The following is a 17,598-nucleotide window of genomic DNA, read 5'->3' on the forward strand; positions in this document are numbered from 1 at the left end:
ACACAGAGTCACACGCACACACACACACACACCCACACAGAGATACACACACACAGACACACACACACACAGAGACACACACAGAGACACACACACACACACAGAGACACACACACACAGACACACACACAAAGACACATGCAGACACACACACAGAGACACACATACACAGAGACACACACACACACACACACACACACACACACACACACACACACACACACACACACACACACACACACACACACACACACACACACACACACACACACACACACACACACACACACACAGAGAGAAAAGTCACACACACACACACACACACACACACACAGAGAGAGTCACACACACACACACACACACACACACACACACACACACACACACACACACACACACACACACACACACACACACACACACACACACACAGAGAGTCACACACACACACAGAGAGAGAGTCACACACACAGAGAGTCACACGCACACACACACACACACACACACACACACACACACACACACACACACACACACACACACACACACACACACACACACACACACACACACACACACACACACACACACAGAGAGAGAGTCACACACACAGAGAGTCACACACACACACACAGAGAGTCACACGCACACACACACACACACACACACACACACACACACACACACACACACACACACACACACACACACACACACACACACACACACACACAGAGAGAGTCACACACACAGAGAGTCACACGCACACACACACGCACACAGAGTCACACGCACACAGACACACACACAGACAAAGAGAGTCACACACACACACACACAGAGAGTCACACACACAGAGAGTCACACGCACACACACACGCACACAGAGTCACACGCACATACACACACACACACACACACACACACAGAGAGAGTCACACACACACACACAGAGAGAGTCACACACACAGAGAGTCACACGCACACACACACACACACACACACACACACACACACACACACACACACACACACACACACACACACACACACACACACACACACACACAGAGTCACACACACACACACACACACACACACACACACACACACACACACACACACACACACACACACACACACACAGAGTCACACACACAGAGTCACACGCACACACACACACACCCACAGATATACACACACACACACAGAGAGTCACACACACACAGAGTCACACGCACACACACACGCACACAGAGTCACACACACACACACACACACACACACACACACACACACACACACACACACACACACACACACACACACACACACACACACACACACACACACACAGATAGAGTCACACACACACACACACACACACACACACACACACACACACACACACACACACACACACACACACACACACACACACACACACACACACACACACACAGAGAGTCACACACACAGAGAGTCACACACACAGAGAGTCACACGCACACCCACACACACACAGAGTCACACACACAGAGTCACACGCACACACACACACACCCACACAGAGATACACACACACAGACACACACACACACACAGAGACACACACAGAGACACACATACACAGAGACACACACACACGCACACACACACAGAGACACACACAAACACACAGAGAGAGAGTAACACACACACACACACAGACAGAGAGAGTCACACAAAGAGAGACACACACACACACACACACACACACACACACACACACACACACACACACACACACACACACACACACACACACACACACACACACACACACACACACACACACACACACACACACACACAGAGTCACACACACAGAGTCACACGCACACACACACACACCCACACAGAGATACACACACACAGACACACACACACACAGAGACACACACAGACACACACCCACACAGAGATACACACACACAGACACACACATACACAGAGACACACACACACGCACACACACACAGAGACACACACAAACACACAGAGAGAGTCACACACACACACACACAGACAGAGAGAGTCACACAAAGAGAGTCACACACACAGACACACACACACACAGAGAGAGTCACACACACACAGGGAGTCACACGCACACCCACACACACACAGAGAGAGTCACACACACACAGAGAGTCACACCCACACACACACACACACACAGAGAGTCACACACACAGAGTCACACGCACACACACACACACACCCACACAGAGATACACACACACAGACACACACACACACAGAGACACACACAGAGACACACACACACACACAGAGACACACACACACAGACACACACACAAAGACACATGCAGACACACACACAGAGACACACATACACAGAGACACACACACACACACACACACACACACACACACACACACACACACACACACACACACACACACACACACACACACACACACACACACACACACACAGAGAGAGAGTCACACACACACACACACACACACACACACACACACACACACACACACACACACACACACAGAGAGAGTCACACACACACACACACACACACACACACACACACACACACACACACACACACACACACACACACACACACACACACACACACACACACACACACACACACACACACACACACACACACAGACAAAGAGAGTCACACACACACACACACACACACACACACAGAGAGTCACACACACAGAGAGTCACACGCACACACACACGCACACAGAGTCACACACACACACACACACACACACACACACACACACACACACACACACACACACACACACACACACACACACACACACACACACACACACACACACACACACACACACACACACACACACACACACACAGAGTCACACACACACACAGAGAGAGAGTCACACACACAGAGAGTCACACACACACACACACACACACACACACACACACACACACACACACACACACACACACACACACACACACACACACACACACACACACACACACACACACACAGAGAGAGAGTCACACACACAGAGAGTCACACACACACACACACAGAGAGTCACACACACAGAGTCACACACACACACACACACACACACACACACACACACACACACACACACACACACACACACACACACACACACACACACACACACACACACACACACACACACACACACACACACACAGAGAGTCACACACACAGAGAGTCACACGCACACACACACGCACACAGAGTCACACACAGACACACACACAGACAAAGAGAGTCACACACACACACACACAGAGAGTCACACACACAGAGAGTCACACGCACACACACACGCACACAGAGTCACACGCACACACAGAGAGAGTCACACACACACACACAGAGAGAGTCACACACACAGAGAGTCACACACACACACACACACACACACACACACACACACACACACACACACACACACACACACACACACACACACACACACACACACACACACACACACACACACACACACACACACAGAGTCACACACACAGAGTCACACGCACACACACACACACCCACAGATATACACACACACACACAGAGAGTCACACACACACAGAGTCACACGCACACACACACGCACACAGAGTCACACACACACACACACACACACACACACACACACACACACACACACACACACACACACACACACACACACACACACACACACACACACACACACACACACACACACACACACACACACACACACACACACAGAGTCACACACACATAGAGACAGAGACAGAGACAGAGACACACACACCTTGGGGAGGTGACCTTGGTTTAACTATCAGGGTCATAGATGGTATGAAGGAATTCAAGAAATGTTTTAGAGCAAGCTCCTCGGGTACACACACACACACACACACACAGAGAGTCACACACACACAGAGAGAGAGTCACACACACAGAGAGTCACACGCACACCCACACACACACAGAGAGAGTCACACACACAGAGAGTCACACGCACACACACACACAGAGAGTCACACACACAGAGTCACACGCACACACACACACACACACACAGAGATACACACACACACACAGAGACACACACACACACAGAGACACACACACACACACACACACACACACACACACACACACACACACACACACACACACACACACACACACACACACACACACACACACACACACACACACACACACACACACACACACACACACACACACAGACACACACTATTATGGTTTACTCAATTATCTTTCTCATACTATTTTAATTATCTTGGTCAAATACAGTTTTAATTATCTTGGTCATAATGTCTTAATTATCTTGGACATACTGGCTCCAGGTCATCTATAAGTCCATGCTAGGTAAAGCTCTGCCTGATCTCAGTTCACTGGTCACGATAACAACACCCTCCCTCACCAACTTTAAACATCAACTATCTGAGCAGCTAACCGATTGCTGCAGCTGTACATAGTCCATCGGTATATAGCCCACCCAATCTACCTGCCTCATCCCCATACTGTTTTTATTTATTTACTTTTCTGCTCTTTTGCACACCAGTATCTCTACCTGTACATGACCATCTGATCATTTATCCCTCCAGTGTTAATCTGCTAAATTGTAATTATTCGCCTACCTCCTCATGCCTTTTGCACACAATGTATATAGATTTTTTTTTCTATTGTGTTATTGACTTGTTTATTGTTTACTCCATGTGTAACTCTGTGTTGTTGTCTGTTCACACTGCTATGCTTTATCTTGGCCAGGTCGCAGTTGTAAATGAGAACTTGTTCTCAACTAGCCTACCTGGTTAAATAAAGGTGTTCTAAACTAGCCTACCTGGTTAAATGAAGGTGTGGTCCTGTAGCTCAGTTGGTAGAGCATGGCGCTTGTAATGCCAGGGAAGTGGGTTCAATCCCCGGGACCACCCATACGTAGAATGTATGCACACATGACTGTAAGTCGCTTTGGATAAAAGCGTCTGCTAAATGGCATATATTATTATTATTATTATTACCTGGTTAAATGAAGGTGTTCTCAACTAGCCTACCTGGTTAAATAAAGGTGTTCTCAACTAGCCTACCTGGTTAAATAAAGGTGTTCTCAACTAGCCTACCTGGTTAAATAAAGGTGTTCTCAACTAGCCTACCTGGTTAAATAAAGGTGTTCGCAACTGGCCTACCTGGTTAAATAAAGGTGTTCTCAACTAGCCTACCTGGTTAAATAAAGGTGTTCTCAACTAGCCTACCTGGTTAAATAAAGGTGTTCTCAACTGGCCTACCTGGTTAAATAAAGGTGTTCTCAACTGGCCTACCTGGTTAAATAAAGGTGTTCTCAACTAGCCTACCTGGTTAAATAAAGGTGTTCTCAACTAGCCTACCTGGTTAAATAAAGGTGTTCTCAACTGGCCTACCTGGTTAAATAAAGGTGTTCTCAACTGGCCTACCTGGTTAAATAAAGGTGTTCTCAACTGGCCTACCTGGTTAAATAAAGGTGTTCTCAACTGGCCTACCTGGTTAAATAAAGGTGTTCTCAACTAGCCTACCTGGTTAAATAAAGGTGTTCTCAACTGGCCTACCTGGTTAAATAAAGGTGTTCTCAACTAGCCTACCTGGTTAAATAAAGGTGTTCTCAACTGGCCTACCTGGTTAAATAAAGGTGTTCTCAACTAGCCTACCTGGTTAAATAAAGGTGTTCTCAACTAGCCTACCTGGTTAAATAAAGGTGTTCTCAACTAGCCTACCTGGTTAAATAAAGGTGTTCTTAACTAGCATACCTGGTTAAATAAAGGTGTTCTCAACTAGCCAACCTGGTTAAATAAAGGTGTTCTCAACTAGCCTACCTGGTTAAATAAAGGTGTTCTCAACTAGCCTACCTGGTTAAATAAAGGTGTTCTCAACTAGCCTACCTGGTTAAATAAAGGTGTTCTCAACTAGCCTACCTGGTTAAATAAAGGTGTTCTCAACTAGCCTACCTGGTTAAATAAAGGTGTTCTCAACTAGCCTACCTGGTTAAATAAAGGTGTTCTCAACTGGCCTACCTGGTTAAATAAAGGTGTTCTCAACTAGCCTACCTGGTTAAATAAAGGTGTTCTCAACTAGCCTACCTGGTTAAATAAAGGTGTTCTCAACTAGCCTACCTGGTTAAATAAAGGTGTTCTCTACTAGCCTACCTGGTTAAATAAAGGTGTTCTCAACTAGCCTACCTGGTTAAATAAAGGTGTTCTCAACTAGCCTACCTGGTTAAATAAAGGTGTTCTCTACTAGCCTACCTGGTTAAATAAAGGTGTTCTCAACTAGCCTACCTGGTTAAATAAAGGTGTTCTCAACTAGCCTACCTGGTTAAATAAAGGTGTTCTCAACTAGCCTACCTGGTTAAATAAAGGTGTTCTCAACTAGCCTACCTGGTTAAATAAAGGTGTTCTCAACTAGCCTACCTGGTTAAATAAAGGTGTTCTCAACTAGCCTACCTGGTTAAATAAAGGTGTTCTCAACTAGCCTACCTGGTTAAATAAAGGTGTTCTCAACTAGCCTACCTGGTTAAATAAAGGTGTTCTCTACTAGCCTACCTGGTTAAATAAAGGTGTTCTCAACTAGCCTACCTGGTTAAATAAAGGTGTTCTCAACTAGCCTACCTGGTTAAATAAAGGTGTTCTCAACTAGCCTACCTGGTTAAATAAAGGTGTTCTCAACTAGCCTACCTGGTTAAATAAAGGTGTTCTCAACTAGCCTACCTGGTTAAATAAAGGTGTTCTCAACTAGCCTACCTGGTTAAATAAAGGTGTTCTCAACTAGCCTACCTGGTTAAATAAAGGTGTTCTCAACTAGCCTACCTGGTTAAATAAAGGTGTTCTCAACTAGCCTACCTGGTTAAATAAAGGTGTTCTCAACTAGCCTACCTGGTTAAATAAAGGTGTTCTCAACTAGCCTACCTGGTTAAATAAAGGTGTTCTCAACTAGCCTACCTGGTTAAATAAAGGTGTTCTCTACTAGCCTACCTGGTTAAATAAAGGTGTTCTCAACTAGCCTACCTGGTTAAATAAAGGTGTTCTCAACTAGCCTACCTGGTTAAATAAAGGTGTTCTCAACTAGCCTACCTGGTTAAATAAAGGTGTTCTCAACTAGCCTACCTGGTTAAATAAAGGTGTTCTCAACTAGCCTACCTGGTTAAATAAAGGTGTTCTCAACTAGCCTACCTGGTTAAATAAAGGTGTTCTCAACTAGCCTACCTGGTTAAATAAAGGTGTTCTCAACTAGCCTACCTGGTTAAATAAAGGTGTTCTCAACTAGCCTACCTGGTTAAATAAAGGTGTTCTCAACTAGCCTACCTGGTTAAATAAAGGTGTTCTCAACTAGCCTACCTGGTTAAATAAAGGTGTTCTCAACTAGCCTACCTGGTTAAATAAAGGTGTTCTCAACTAGCCTACCTGGTTAAATAAAGGTGTTCTCAACTAGCCTACCTGGTTAAATAAAGGTGTTCTCTACTAGCCTACCTGGTTAAATAAAGGTGTTCTCAACTAGCCTACCTGGTTAAATAAAGGTGTTCTCAACTAGCCTACCTGGTTAAATAAAGGTGTTCTCAACTAGCCTACCTGGTTAAATAAAGGTGTTCTCAACTAGCCTACCTGGTTAAATAAAGGTGTTCTCAACTAGCCTACCTGGTTAAATAAAGGTGTTCTCAACTAGCCTACCTGGTTAAATAAAGGTGTTCTCAACTAGCCTACCTGGTTAAATAAAGGTGTTCTCAACTAGCCTACCTGGTTAAATAAAGGTGTTCTCAACTAGCCTACCTGGTTAAATAAAGGTGTTCTCAACTAGCCTACCTGGTTAAATAAAGGTGTTCTCAACTAGCCTACCTGGTTAAATAAAGGTGTTCTCAACTAGCCTACCTGGTTAAATAAAGGTGTTCTCAACTAGCCTACCTGGTTAAATAAAGGTGTTCTCAACTAGCCTACCTGGTTAAATAAAGGTGTTCTCAACTAGCCTACCTGGTTAAATAAAGGTGTTCTCAACTAGCCTACCTGGTTAAATAAAGGTGTTCTCTACTAGCCTACCTGGTTAAATAAAGGTGTTCTCAACTAGCCTACCTGGTTAAATAAAGGTGTTCTCAACTAGCCTACCTGGTTAAATAAAGGTGTTCTCAACTAGCCTACCTGGTTAAATAAAGGTGTTCTCAACTAGCCTACCTGGTTAAATAAAGGTGTTCTCAACTAGCCTACCTGGTTAAATAAAGGTGTTCTCAACTAGCCTACCTGGTTAAATAAAGGTGTTCTCAACTAGCCTACCTGGTTAAATAAAGGTGTTCTCAACTAGCCTACCTGGTTAAATAAAGGTGTTCTCAACTAGCCTACCTGGTTAAATAAAGGTGTTCTCAACTAGCCTACCTGGTTAAATAAAGGTGTTCTCAACTAGCCTACCTGGTTAAATAAAGGTGTTCTCAACTAGCCTACCTGGTTAAATAAAGGTGTTCTCTACTAGCCTACCTGGTTAAATAAAGGTGTTCTCAACTAGCCTACCTGGTTAAATAAAGGTGTTCTCAACTAGCCTACCTGGTTAAATAAAGGTGTTCTCAACTAGCCTACCTGGTTAAATAAAGGTGTTCTCAACTAGCCTACCTGGTTAAATAAAGGTGTTCTCAACTAGCCTACCTGGTTAAATAAAGGTGTTCTCAACTAGCCTACCTGGTTAAATAAAGGTGTTCTCAACTAGCCTACCTGGTTAAATAAAGGTGTTCTCAACTAGCCTACCTGGTTAAATAAAGGTGTTCTCAACTAGCCTACCTGGTTAAATAAAGGTGTTCTCAACTAGCCTACCTGGTTAAATAAAGGTGTTCTCAACTAGCCTACCTGGTTAAATAAAGGTGTTCTCAACTAGCCTACCTGGTTAAATAAAGGTGTTCTCAACTAGCCTACCTGGTTAAATAAAGGTGTTCTCAACTAGCCTACCTGGTTAAATAAAGGTGTTCTCTACTAGCCACCTGGTTAAATAAAGGTGTTCTCAACTAGCCTACCTGGTTAAATAAAGGTGTTCTCAACTAGCCTACCTGGTTAAATAAAGGTGTTCTCAACTAGCCTACCTGGTTAAATAAAGGTGTTCTCAACTAGCCACCTGGTTAAATAAAGGTGTTCTCAACTAGCCTACCTGGTTAAATAAAGGTGTTCTCAACTAGCCTACCTGGTTAAATAAAGGTGTTCTCAACTGGCCTACCTGGTTAAATAAAGGTGTTCTCAACTGGCCTACCTGGTTAAATAAAGGTGTTCTCAACTAGCCTACCTGGTTAAATAAAGGTGTTCTCAACTGGCCTACCTGGTTAAATAAAGGTGTTCTCAACTAGCCTACCTGGTTAAATAAAGGTGTTCTCAACTAGCCTACCTGGTTAAATAAAGGTGTTCTCAACTAGCCTACCTGGTTAAATAAAGGTGTTCTCAACTGGCCTACCTGGTTAAATAAAGGTGTTCTCAACTAGCCTACCTGGTTAAATAAAGGTGTTCTCAACTGGCCTACCTGGTTAAATAAAGGTGTTCTCAACTAGCCTACCTGGTTAAATAAAGGTGTTCTCAACTAGCCTACCTGGTTAAATAAAGGTGTTCTCAACTAGCCTACCTGGTTAAATAAAGGTGTTCTCAACTGGCCTACCTGGTTAAATAAAGGTGTTCTCAACTAGCCTACCTGGTTAAATAAAGGTGTTCTCAACTAGCCTACCTGGTTAAATAAAGGTGTTCTCAACTAGCCTACCTGGTTAAATAAAGGTGTTCTCAACTGGCCTACCTGGTTAAATAAAGGTGTTCTCTACTAGCCTACCTGGTTAAATAAAGGTGTTCTCAACTAGCCTACCTGGTTAAATAAAGGTGTTCTCTACTAGCCTACCTGGTTAAATAAAGGTGTTCTCTACTAGCCTACCTGGTTAAATAAAGGTGTTCTCAACTAGCCTACCTGGTTAAATAAAGGTGTTCTCAACTAGCCTACCTGGTTAAATAAAGGTGTTCTCAACTAGCCTACCTGGTTAAATAAAGGTGTTCTCAACTAGCCTACCTGGTTAAATAAAGGTGTTCTCAACTAGCCTACCTGGTTAAATAAAGGTGTTCTCAACTAGCCTACCTGGTTAAATAAAGGTGTTCTCAACTAGCCTACCTGGTTAAATAAAGGTGTTCTCAACTGGCCTACCTGGTTAAATAAAGGTGTTCTCAACTAGCCTACCTGGTTAAATAAAGGTGTTCTCAACTAGCCTACCTGGTTAAATAAAGGTGTTCTCAACTAGCCTACCTGGTTAAATAAAGGTGTTCTCAACTGGCCTACCTGGTTAAATAAAGGTGTTCTCAACTAGCCTACCTGGTTAAATAAAGGTGTTCTCAACTAGCCTACCTGGTTAAATAAAGGTGTTCTCAACTAGCCTACCTGGTTAAATAAAGGTGTTCTCAACTGGCCTACCTGGTTAAATAAAGGTGTTCTCAACTAGCCTACCTGGTTAAATAAAGGTGTTCTCAACTAGCCTACCTGGTTAAATAAAGGTGTTCTCAACTAGCCTACCTGGTTAAATAAAGGTGTTCTCAACTGGCCTACCTGGTTAAATAAAGGTGTTCTCTACTAGCCTACCTGGTTAAATAAAGGTGTTCTCAACTAGCCTACCTGGTTAAATAAAGGTGTTCTCTACTAGCCTACCTGGTTAAATAAAGGTGTTCTCTACTAGCCTACCTGGTTAAATAAAGGTGTTCTCAACTAGCCTACCTGGTTAAATAAAGGTGTTCTCAACTAGCCTACCTGGTTAAATAAAGGTGTTCTCAACTAGCCTACCTGGTTAAATAAAGGTGTTCTCAACTAGCCTACCTGGTTAAATAAAGGTGTTCTCAACTAGCCTACCTGGTTAAATAAAGGTGTTCTCAACTAGCCTACCTGGTTAAATAAAGGTGTTCTCAACTAGCCTACCTGGTTAAATAAAGGTGTTCTCAACTAGCCTACCTGGTTAAATAAAGGTGTTCTCAACTGGCCTACCTGGTTAAATAAAGGTGTTCTCAACTAGCCTACCTGGTTAAATAAAGGTGTTCTCAACTGGCCTACCTGGTTAAATAAAGGTGTTCTCAACTAGCCTACCTGGTTAAATAAAGGTGTTCTCAACTAGCCTACCTGGTTAAATAAAGGTGTTCTCAACTAGCCTACCTGGTTAAATAAAGGTGTTCTCAACTGGCCTACCTGGTTAAATAAAGGTGTTCTCAACTAGCCTACCTGGTTAAATAAAGGTGTTCTCAACTAGCCTACCTGGTTAAATAAAGGTGTTCTCAACTAGCCTACCTGGTTAAATAAAGGTGTTCTCAACTGGCCTACCTGGTTAAATAAAGGTGTTCTCTACTAGCCTACCTGGTTAAATAAAGGTGTTCTCAACTAGCCTACCTGGTTAAATAAAGGTGTTCTCTACTAGCCTACCTGGTTAAATAAAGGTGTTCTCTACTAGCCTACCTGGTTAAATAAAGGTGTTCTCAACTAGCCTACCTGGTTAAATAAAGGTGTTCTCAACTAGCCTACCTGGTTAAATAAAGGTGTTCTCAACTAGCCTACCTGGTTAAATAAAGGTGTTCTCAACTAGCCTACCTGGTTAAATAAAGGTGTTCTCAACTAGCCTACCTGGTTAAATAAAGGTGTTCTCAACTAGCCTACCTGGTTAAATAAAGGTGTTCTCAACTAGCCTACCTGGTTAAATAAAGGTGTTCTCAACTGGCCTACCTGGTTAAATAAAGGTGTTCTCAACTAGCCTACCTGGTTAAATAAAGGTGTTCTCAACTAGCCTACCTGGTTAAATAAAGGTGTTCTCAACTAGCCTACCTGGTTAAATAAAGGTGTTCTCAACTGGCCTACCTGGTTAAATAAAGGTGTTCTCAACTAGCCTACCTGGTTAAATAAAGGTGTTCTCAACTAGCCTACCTGGTTAAATAAAGGTGTTCTCAACTAGCCTACCTGGTTAAATAAAGGTGTTCTCAACTGGCCTACCTGGTTAAATAAAGGTGTTCTCAACTAGCCTACCTGGTTAAATAAAGGTGTTCTCAACTAGCCTACCTGGTTAAATAAAGGTGTTCTCAACTAGCCTACCTGGTTAAATAAAGGTGTTCTCAACTGGCCTACCTGGTTAAATAAAGGTGTTCTCTACTAGCCTACCTGGTTAAATAAAGGTGTTCTCAACTAGCCTACCTGGTTAAATAAAGGTGTTCTCTACTAGCCTACCTGGTTAAATAAAGGTGTTCTCTACTAGCCTACCTGGTTAAATAAAGGTGTTCTCAACTAGCCTACCTGGTTAAATAAAGGTGTTCTCAACTAGCCTACCTGGTTAAATAAAGGTGTTCTCAACTAGCCTACCTGGTTAAATAAAGGTGTTCTCAACTAGCCTACCTGGTTAAATAAAGGTGTTCTCAACTAGCCTACCTGGTTAAATAAAGGTGTTCTCAACTAGCCTACCTGGTTAAATAAAGGTGTTCTCAACTAGCCTACCTGGTTAAATAAAGGTGATTCTTGTTCATGCTGTTTTAATTATTTTTGTCATACTAATCTATCTTCGACCATCCTACCAATACTCAACTTCGGCCATGTCATCTATAAAATAGCCTCCAACACTCAACAAACTGGATGCAGTCTATCACAGTGCCATCCGTTTTGTCTCCAAAGCCCCATACACTACCCACCATTGCGACCTGTACGCTCTCGTTGGTTGGCCCTCGCTTCATACTCGTCGCCAAACCCACTGGCTACAGGTCATCTACAAGTCTCTGCTAGGTAAAGCCCCGCCTTATCTCAGCTCACTGGTCACCATAGCAGCACCCACTCGTAGCACGCGCTCCAGCAGGTATATCTCACTGGTCACCCCAAAGCCAATTCCTCGTTTGGTCATCTTTCCTTCTAGTTCTCTGCCTCCAATGACTGTAACGAACTGCAAAAAATCTCTGAAGCTGGAGACTCACATCTCCCTCACTAGCTTTAAGCACCAGTTGTCAGAGCAGCTCACAGATCACTGCACCTGTACATAGCCCATCTGTAAACAGCCCATCTATCTACCTACCTCATCCCCATAGTGTATTTATTTATTTATCTTGCTCCTTTGCACCCCAGTATCTCTACCTGCACATTCATCTTCTGCACATCTACCATTCCAGTGTTTAATTGCTATATTGTAATTACTTCGCCACCATGGCCTATTTATTTCCTTAACTCCTTTATCCTCATTTCACTGTTTATAGACATCTTGTTTTCTTTTGTTTCACTGTATTATTGACTGTATGTTTTGTTTATTCCACTTGTTTATTGTTTATTCCATGTGTAACTCTGTGTTGTTGTATGTGTCGAACTGCTATGCTTTATCTTGGCCAGGTCGCAGCTGTAAATGAGAACTTGTTCTCAACTGTTAATTGTCTTGGTCATATACTGTTTTAATATCTTGATCATACTGTTTAAATATCTTGGTCATATACTGTTTTATTTGTCTTGGTCATATACTGTTTTAATGATCTTGGTCATACTGTTTTAATTATCTTGGTCATATACTGTTTTAATTGTCTTGGTCATATACTGTTTTAATTGTCTTGGTCATATCCTGTTTTAATTATCTTGCTCATATCAAATCAAATCAAATGTATTTATAAAGCCCTTCTTACATCAGCTGATATCTCAAAGTGCTGTACAGAAACCCAGCCTAAAACCCCCAAACAGCAAGCAATGCAGGTGTAGAAGCACGGTGGCTAGGAAAAACTCCCTAGAAAGGCCAAAACCTAGGAAGAAACCTAGAGAGTAACCAGGCTATGTGGGGTGGCCAGTCCTCTTCTGGCTGTGCCGAGTGGAGATTACAACAGTACATGGCCAAGATGTTCAAATGTTCATAAATGACCAGCATGGTCAAATAATAATAATCACAGGCAGAACAGTTGAAACTGGAGCAGCAGCATGGCCAGGTGGACTGGGGAGTCATCAGGATTCATCATGTCAGGTAGTCCTGAGGCATGGTCCTAGGGCCCAGGTCCTCCGAGAGAGAGAAAGAAAGAGAGAAAGAGAGAATTAGAGAGAGCACACTTAAATTCACACAGGACACCGGATAGGACAGGAGAAGTACTCCAGATATAACGAACTGACCCTAGCCCCCCGACACATAAACTACTGCAGCATAAATACTGGAGGCTGAGACAGGAGGGGTCAGGAGACAATGTGGCCCCATCTGATGACACCCCCGGACAGGGCCATATACTGTTTTAATTATCTTGGTCATATTGTATTACATTTCATGGTCATACTAATCTATCTTGGTCATATACTCTTTTAATTATCTTGGTCATACTATTTTAATTATCTTGGTCATACTGTTTTAATTATCTTGGTCATACTGTTTTAATTATCTTGGTCATATATTGTTTTATTTGTCTTGGTCATATACTGTTTTAATTATCTTGGTCATACTGTTTTAATTATCTTGGTCATATACTGTTTTATTCGTCTTGGTCATATACTGTTTTAATTATCTTGGTCATATACTGTTTTAATTGTCTTGGTCATATACTGTTTTAATTATCTTGGTCATACTGTTTTAATTATCTTGGTCATATACTGTTTTAATTATCTTGGTCATATACTGTTTTATTCGTCTTGGTCATATACTGTTTTAATTATCTTGGTCATACTGTTTTAATTATCTTGGTCATACTGTTTTAATTATCTTGGTCATATACTGTTTTATTCGTCTTGGTCATATTGTATTAAATGTCATGGTCATACTAATCTTTCTTGGTCATATACTGTCTCCCTGTGGTACCACTGTCAGCAGTAGAACTATATAACCCATTCCTATCTCCCTGTAGTACCACTGTCAGCAGTAGAACTATATAACCCATTCCTATCTCCCTGTGGTACCACTGTCAGCAGTAGAACTATATAACCCACATCTCTATGGTACCACTGTCAGCAGTAGAACTATATAACCCACATCTCTATGGTACCACTGTCAGCAGTAGAACTATATAACCCACATCTCTATGGTACCACTGTCAGCAGTAGAACTATATAACCCATTCCTATCTCCCTGTGGTACCACTGTCAGCAGTAGAACTATATAACCCATTCCTATCTCCCTGTGGTACCACTGTCAGCAGTAGAACTATATAACCCATTCCTATCTCCCTGTGGTACCACTGTCAGCAGTAGAACTATATAACCCACATCTCTATGGTACCACTGTCAGCAGTAGAACTATATAACCCACATCTCTATGGTACCACTGTCAGCAGTAGAACTATATAACCCATTCCTATCTCCCTGTGGTACCACTGTCAGCAGTAGAACTATATAACCCACATCTCTATGGTACCACTGTCAGCAGTAGAACTATATAACCCATTCCTATCTCCCTGTGGTACCACTGTCAGCAGTAGAACTATATAACCCACATCTCTGTGGTACCACTGTCAGCAGTAGAACTATATAACCCATTCCTATCTCCCTGTGGTACCACTGTCAGCAGTAGAACTATATAACCCATTCCTATCTCCCTGTGGTACCACTGTCAGCAGTAGAACTATATAACCCATTCCTATCTCCCTGTGGTACCACTGTCAGCAGTAGAACTATATAACCCACATCTCTATGATACCATAGAGAGAAGTAGAGAACGGCTAGTAGGGAGACTAAATGTTACTGTGTGAAGAGGGGTGGATACAAGCTAGATAGTATTACCCAAGGAAGATCCTGAATATCTGCTGTTGTCCTCAGTTAGCGTCAGTTTCCTGGGTTAGGGTCAGTTTCCTGGGTTAGGGTTAGTTTCCTGGGTTAGGGTCAGTTTCCTGGGTTAGGGTCAGTTTCCTGGGTTAGGGTCAGTTTCCTGGATTAGGGTCAGTTTCCTGGATTAGTGTCAGTTTCCTGGGTTAGGGTCAGTCTGGGCTCTCCATGTGTTATGTGTAATCCTGAATATCTGCTGTTGTCCTCAGTTAGCGTCAGTTTCCTGGTCTGCGTCAGTAATAATATAATAATAATAATATATGCCATTTAGCAGACACTTTTATCCAAAGCGACTTACAGTCATGTGTGCATACATTCTACGTATGGGTGGTCCCGGGGATCGAACCCACTACCCTGGCGTTACAAGCGCCATGCTCTACCAACTGAGCTACAGAAGGACCACTAAGTGAGTCCCCGCTGGGCACAAACATTGGATCAACGTGGAGAACTGATTGGAAAGTCATCAACGTAAAGGAATGTTTGGTATCTTCATTTCCACCCAACTTTTCCACCGACGGGCTGGTTATAATTTCTGTTGACGTCACTTTACATTATTGTTAGTGAACTGACCACTGTGTCCAGCGGGTCGCCTTCTCTGTCTGGACCAGAACAGCCCAGGTGGCGGGAACTTGTTTCTGCGTGAGGCTTTTACAACTCCTGGACAGGACGCTACTCTTCCACAGGGCTCACAGTGGGAGGGATCAGTATTAACACGGCGTGTTAACTAATGCCTGTTTTCTTTCTTCCCACCAGGTAAAAACTACTGTGCCGTGAACAACGGAGGATGCACACATCTATGTTTGGCCACACCCAGAGGTCGCTCCTGTCTGTGTCCCAACAATGCACTGGGCGTCAGCTGTGTGGAGAGCGAGGGGGCAGGTTTTGAAGTGGAGAGGGAGGGGGCAGGTATTGAGGTGGAGAGGGAGGGGGCCAGGTTTTGAAGTGGAGAAGGAGGGGACAGGTTTTGAGGTGGAGAGGGAGGGGGCCAGGTTTTGAAGAGGAGAAGGGGGGCAGGTTTTGAAGTGGAGAAAGAGGGGGTAGGTATTGAGGTGGAGAGGGAGGGGAGGGGGCCAGGTTTTGAAGAGGTGAAGGGAGGCCAGGTTTTGAAGTGTAGAAGGAGGGGGGCAGGTTTCGAGGTGGAGAAGGAGGGGGGCAGGTTTCGAGGTGGACAAGGAGGAGGGTATGTATTGAGGTGATGAGACAGACAGGGCACTCAGAAATAATGGCTACATCATGTGTATTTGATCTTATCTGTAACTCTGCATTTATAAAGAAAGCATTTCACCTGTTAGTCTACACCTGTTAGTCTACACCTGTTAGTCTACACCTGTTAGTCTACACCTGTTAGTCTACACCTGTTAGTCTACACCTGTTAGTCTACACCTGTTAGTCTACACCTGTTAGTCTACACCTGTTAGTCTACACCTGTTAGTCTACACCTGTTAGTCTACCAAGCATGTGACAAGTGGAATTGGACTTGATTTGATTCCAGGCTGACTACATTGTAGACGCCTGCCAGATCTCACAACACCTGGATGTCTGTTTAATTAACATACAGTTTATCTGCTAAGCACATCATATGATATATCAACCAATCAATCAATAACATTGACTTTATAAAGCCCTTCATATACCAGCAATCGGATGTAATATAACAAGCTGGTGTTTGGCCGCGCAGTCCGTGATGTAGCACGCAACCGTTGGTTGCCACAATGCAACAGAGAATACGATGTATTCGGGCCGAGAACGTACCCATAGATAGATAGCCTAA

At 43.3% G+C, this 17,598-nt stretch overlaps 1 protein-coding gene across 1 annotated transcript in view; it reads left to right on the top strand.

Moving 5' to 3' along the window:
• nid1a (nidogen 1a) overlaps window positions 1-16,768 on the top strand; it is a 92,142-nt gene extending 75,374 nt beyond the window's left edge. The window contains exon 22 of the mRNA XM_046290715.1: window positions 16,581-16,768. Coding sequence (XP_046146671.1) covers window positions 16,581-16,768 — 188 coding nt within the window. The remainder of the gene's footprint in view (window positions 1-16,580) is intronic.
• The last annotated feature ends 830 nt before the right edge of the window (window positions 16,769-17,598 follow it).

This window comes from Oncorhynchus gorbuscha, linkage group LG11 (genome assembly GCF_021184085.1).
Source record: "Oncorhynchus gorbuscha isolate QuinsamMale2020 ecotype Even-year linkage group LG11, OgorEven_v1.0, whole genome shotgun sequence".
Taxonomy (NCBI): domain Eukaryota; kingdom Metazoa; phylum Chordata; class Actinopteri; order Salmoniformes; family Salmonidae; genus Oncorhynchus; species Oncorhynchus gorbuscha.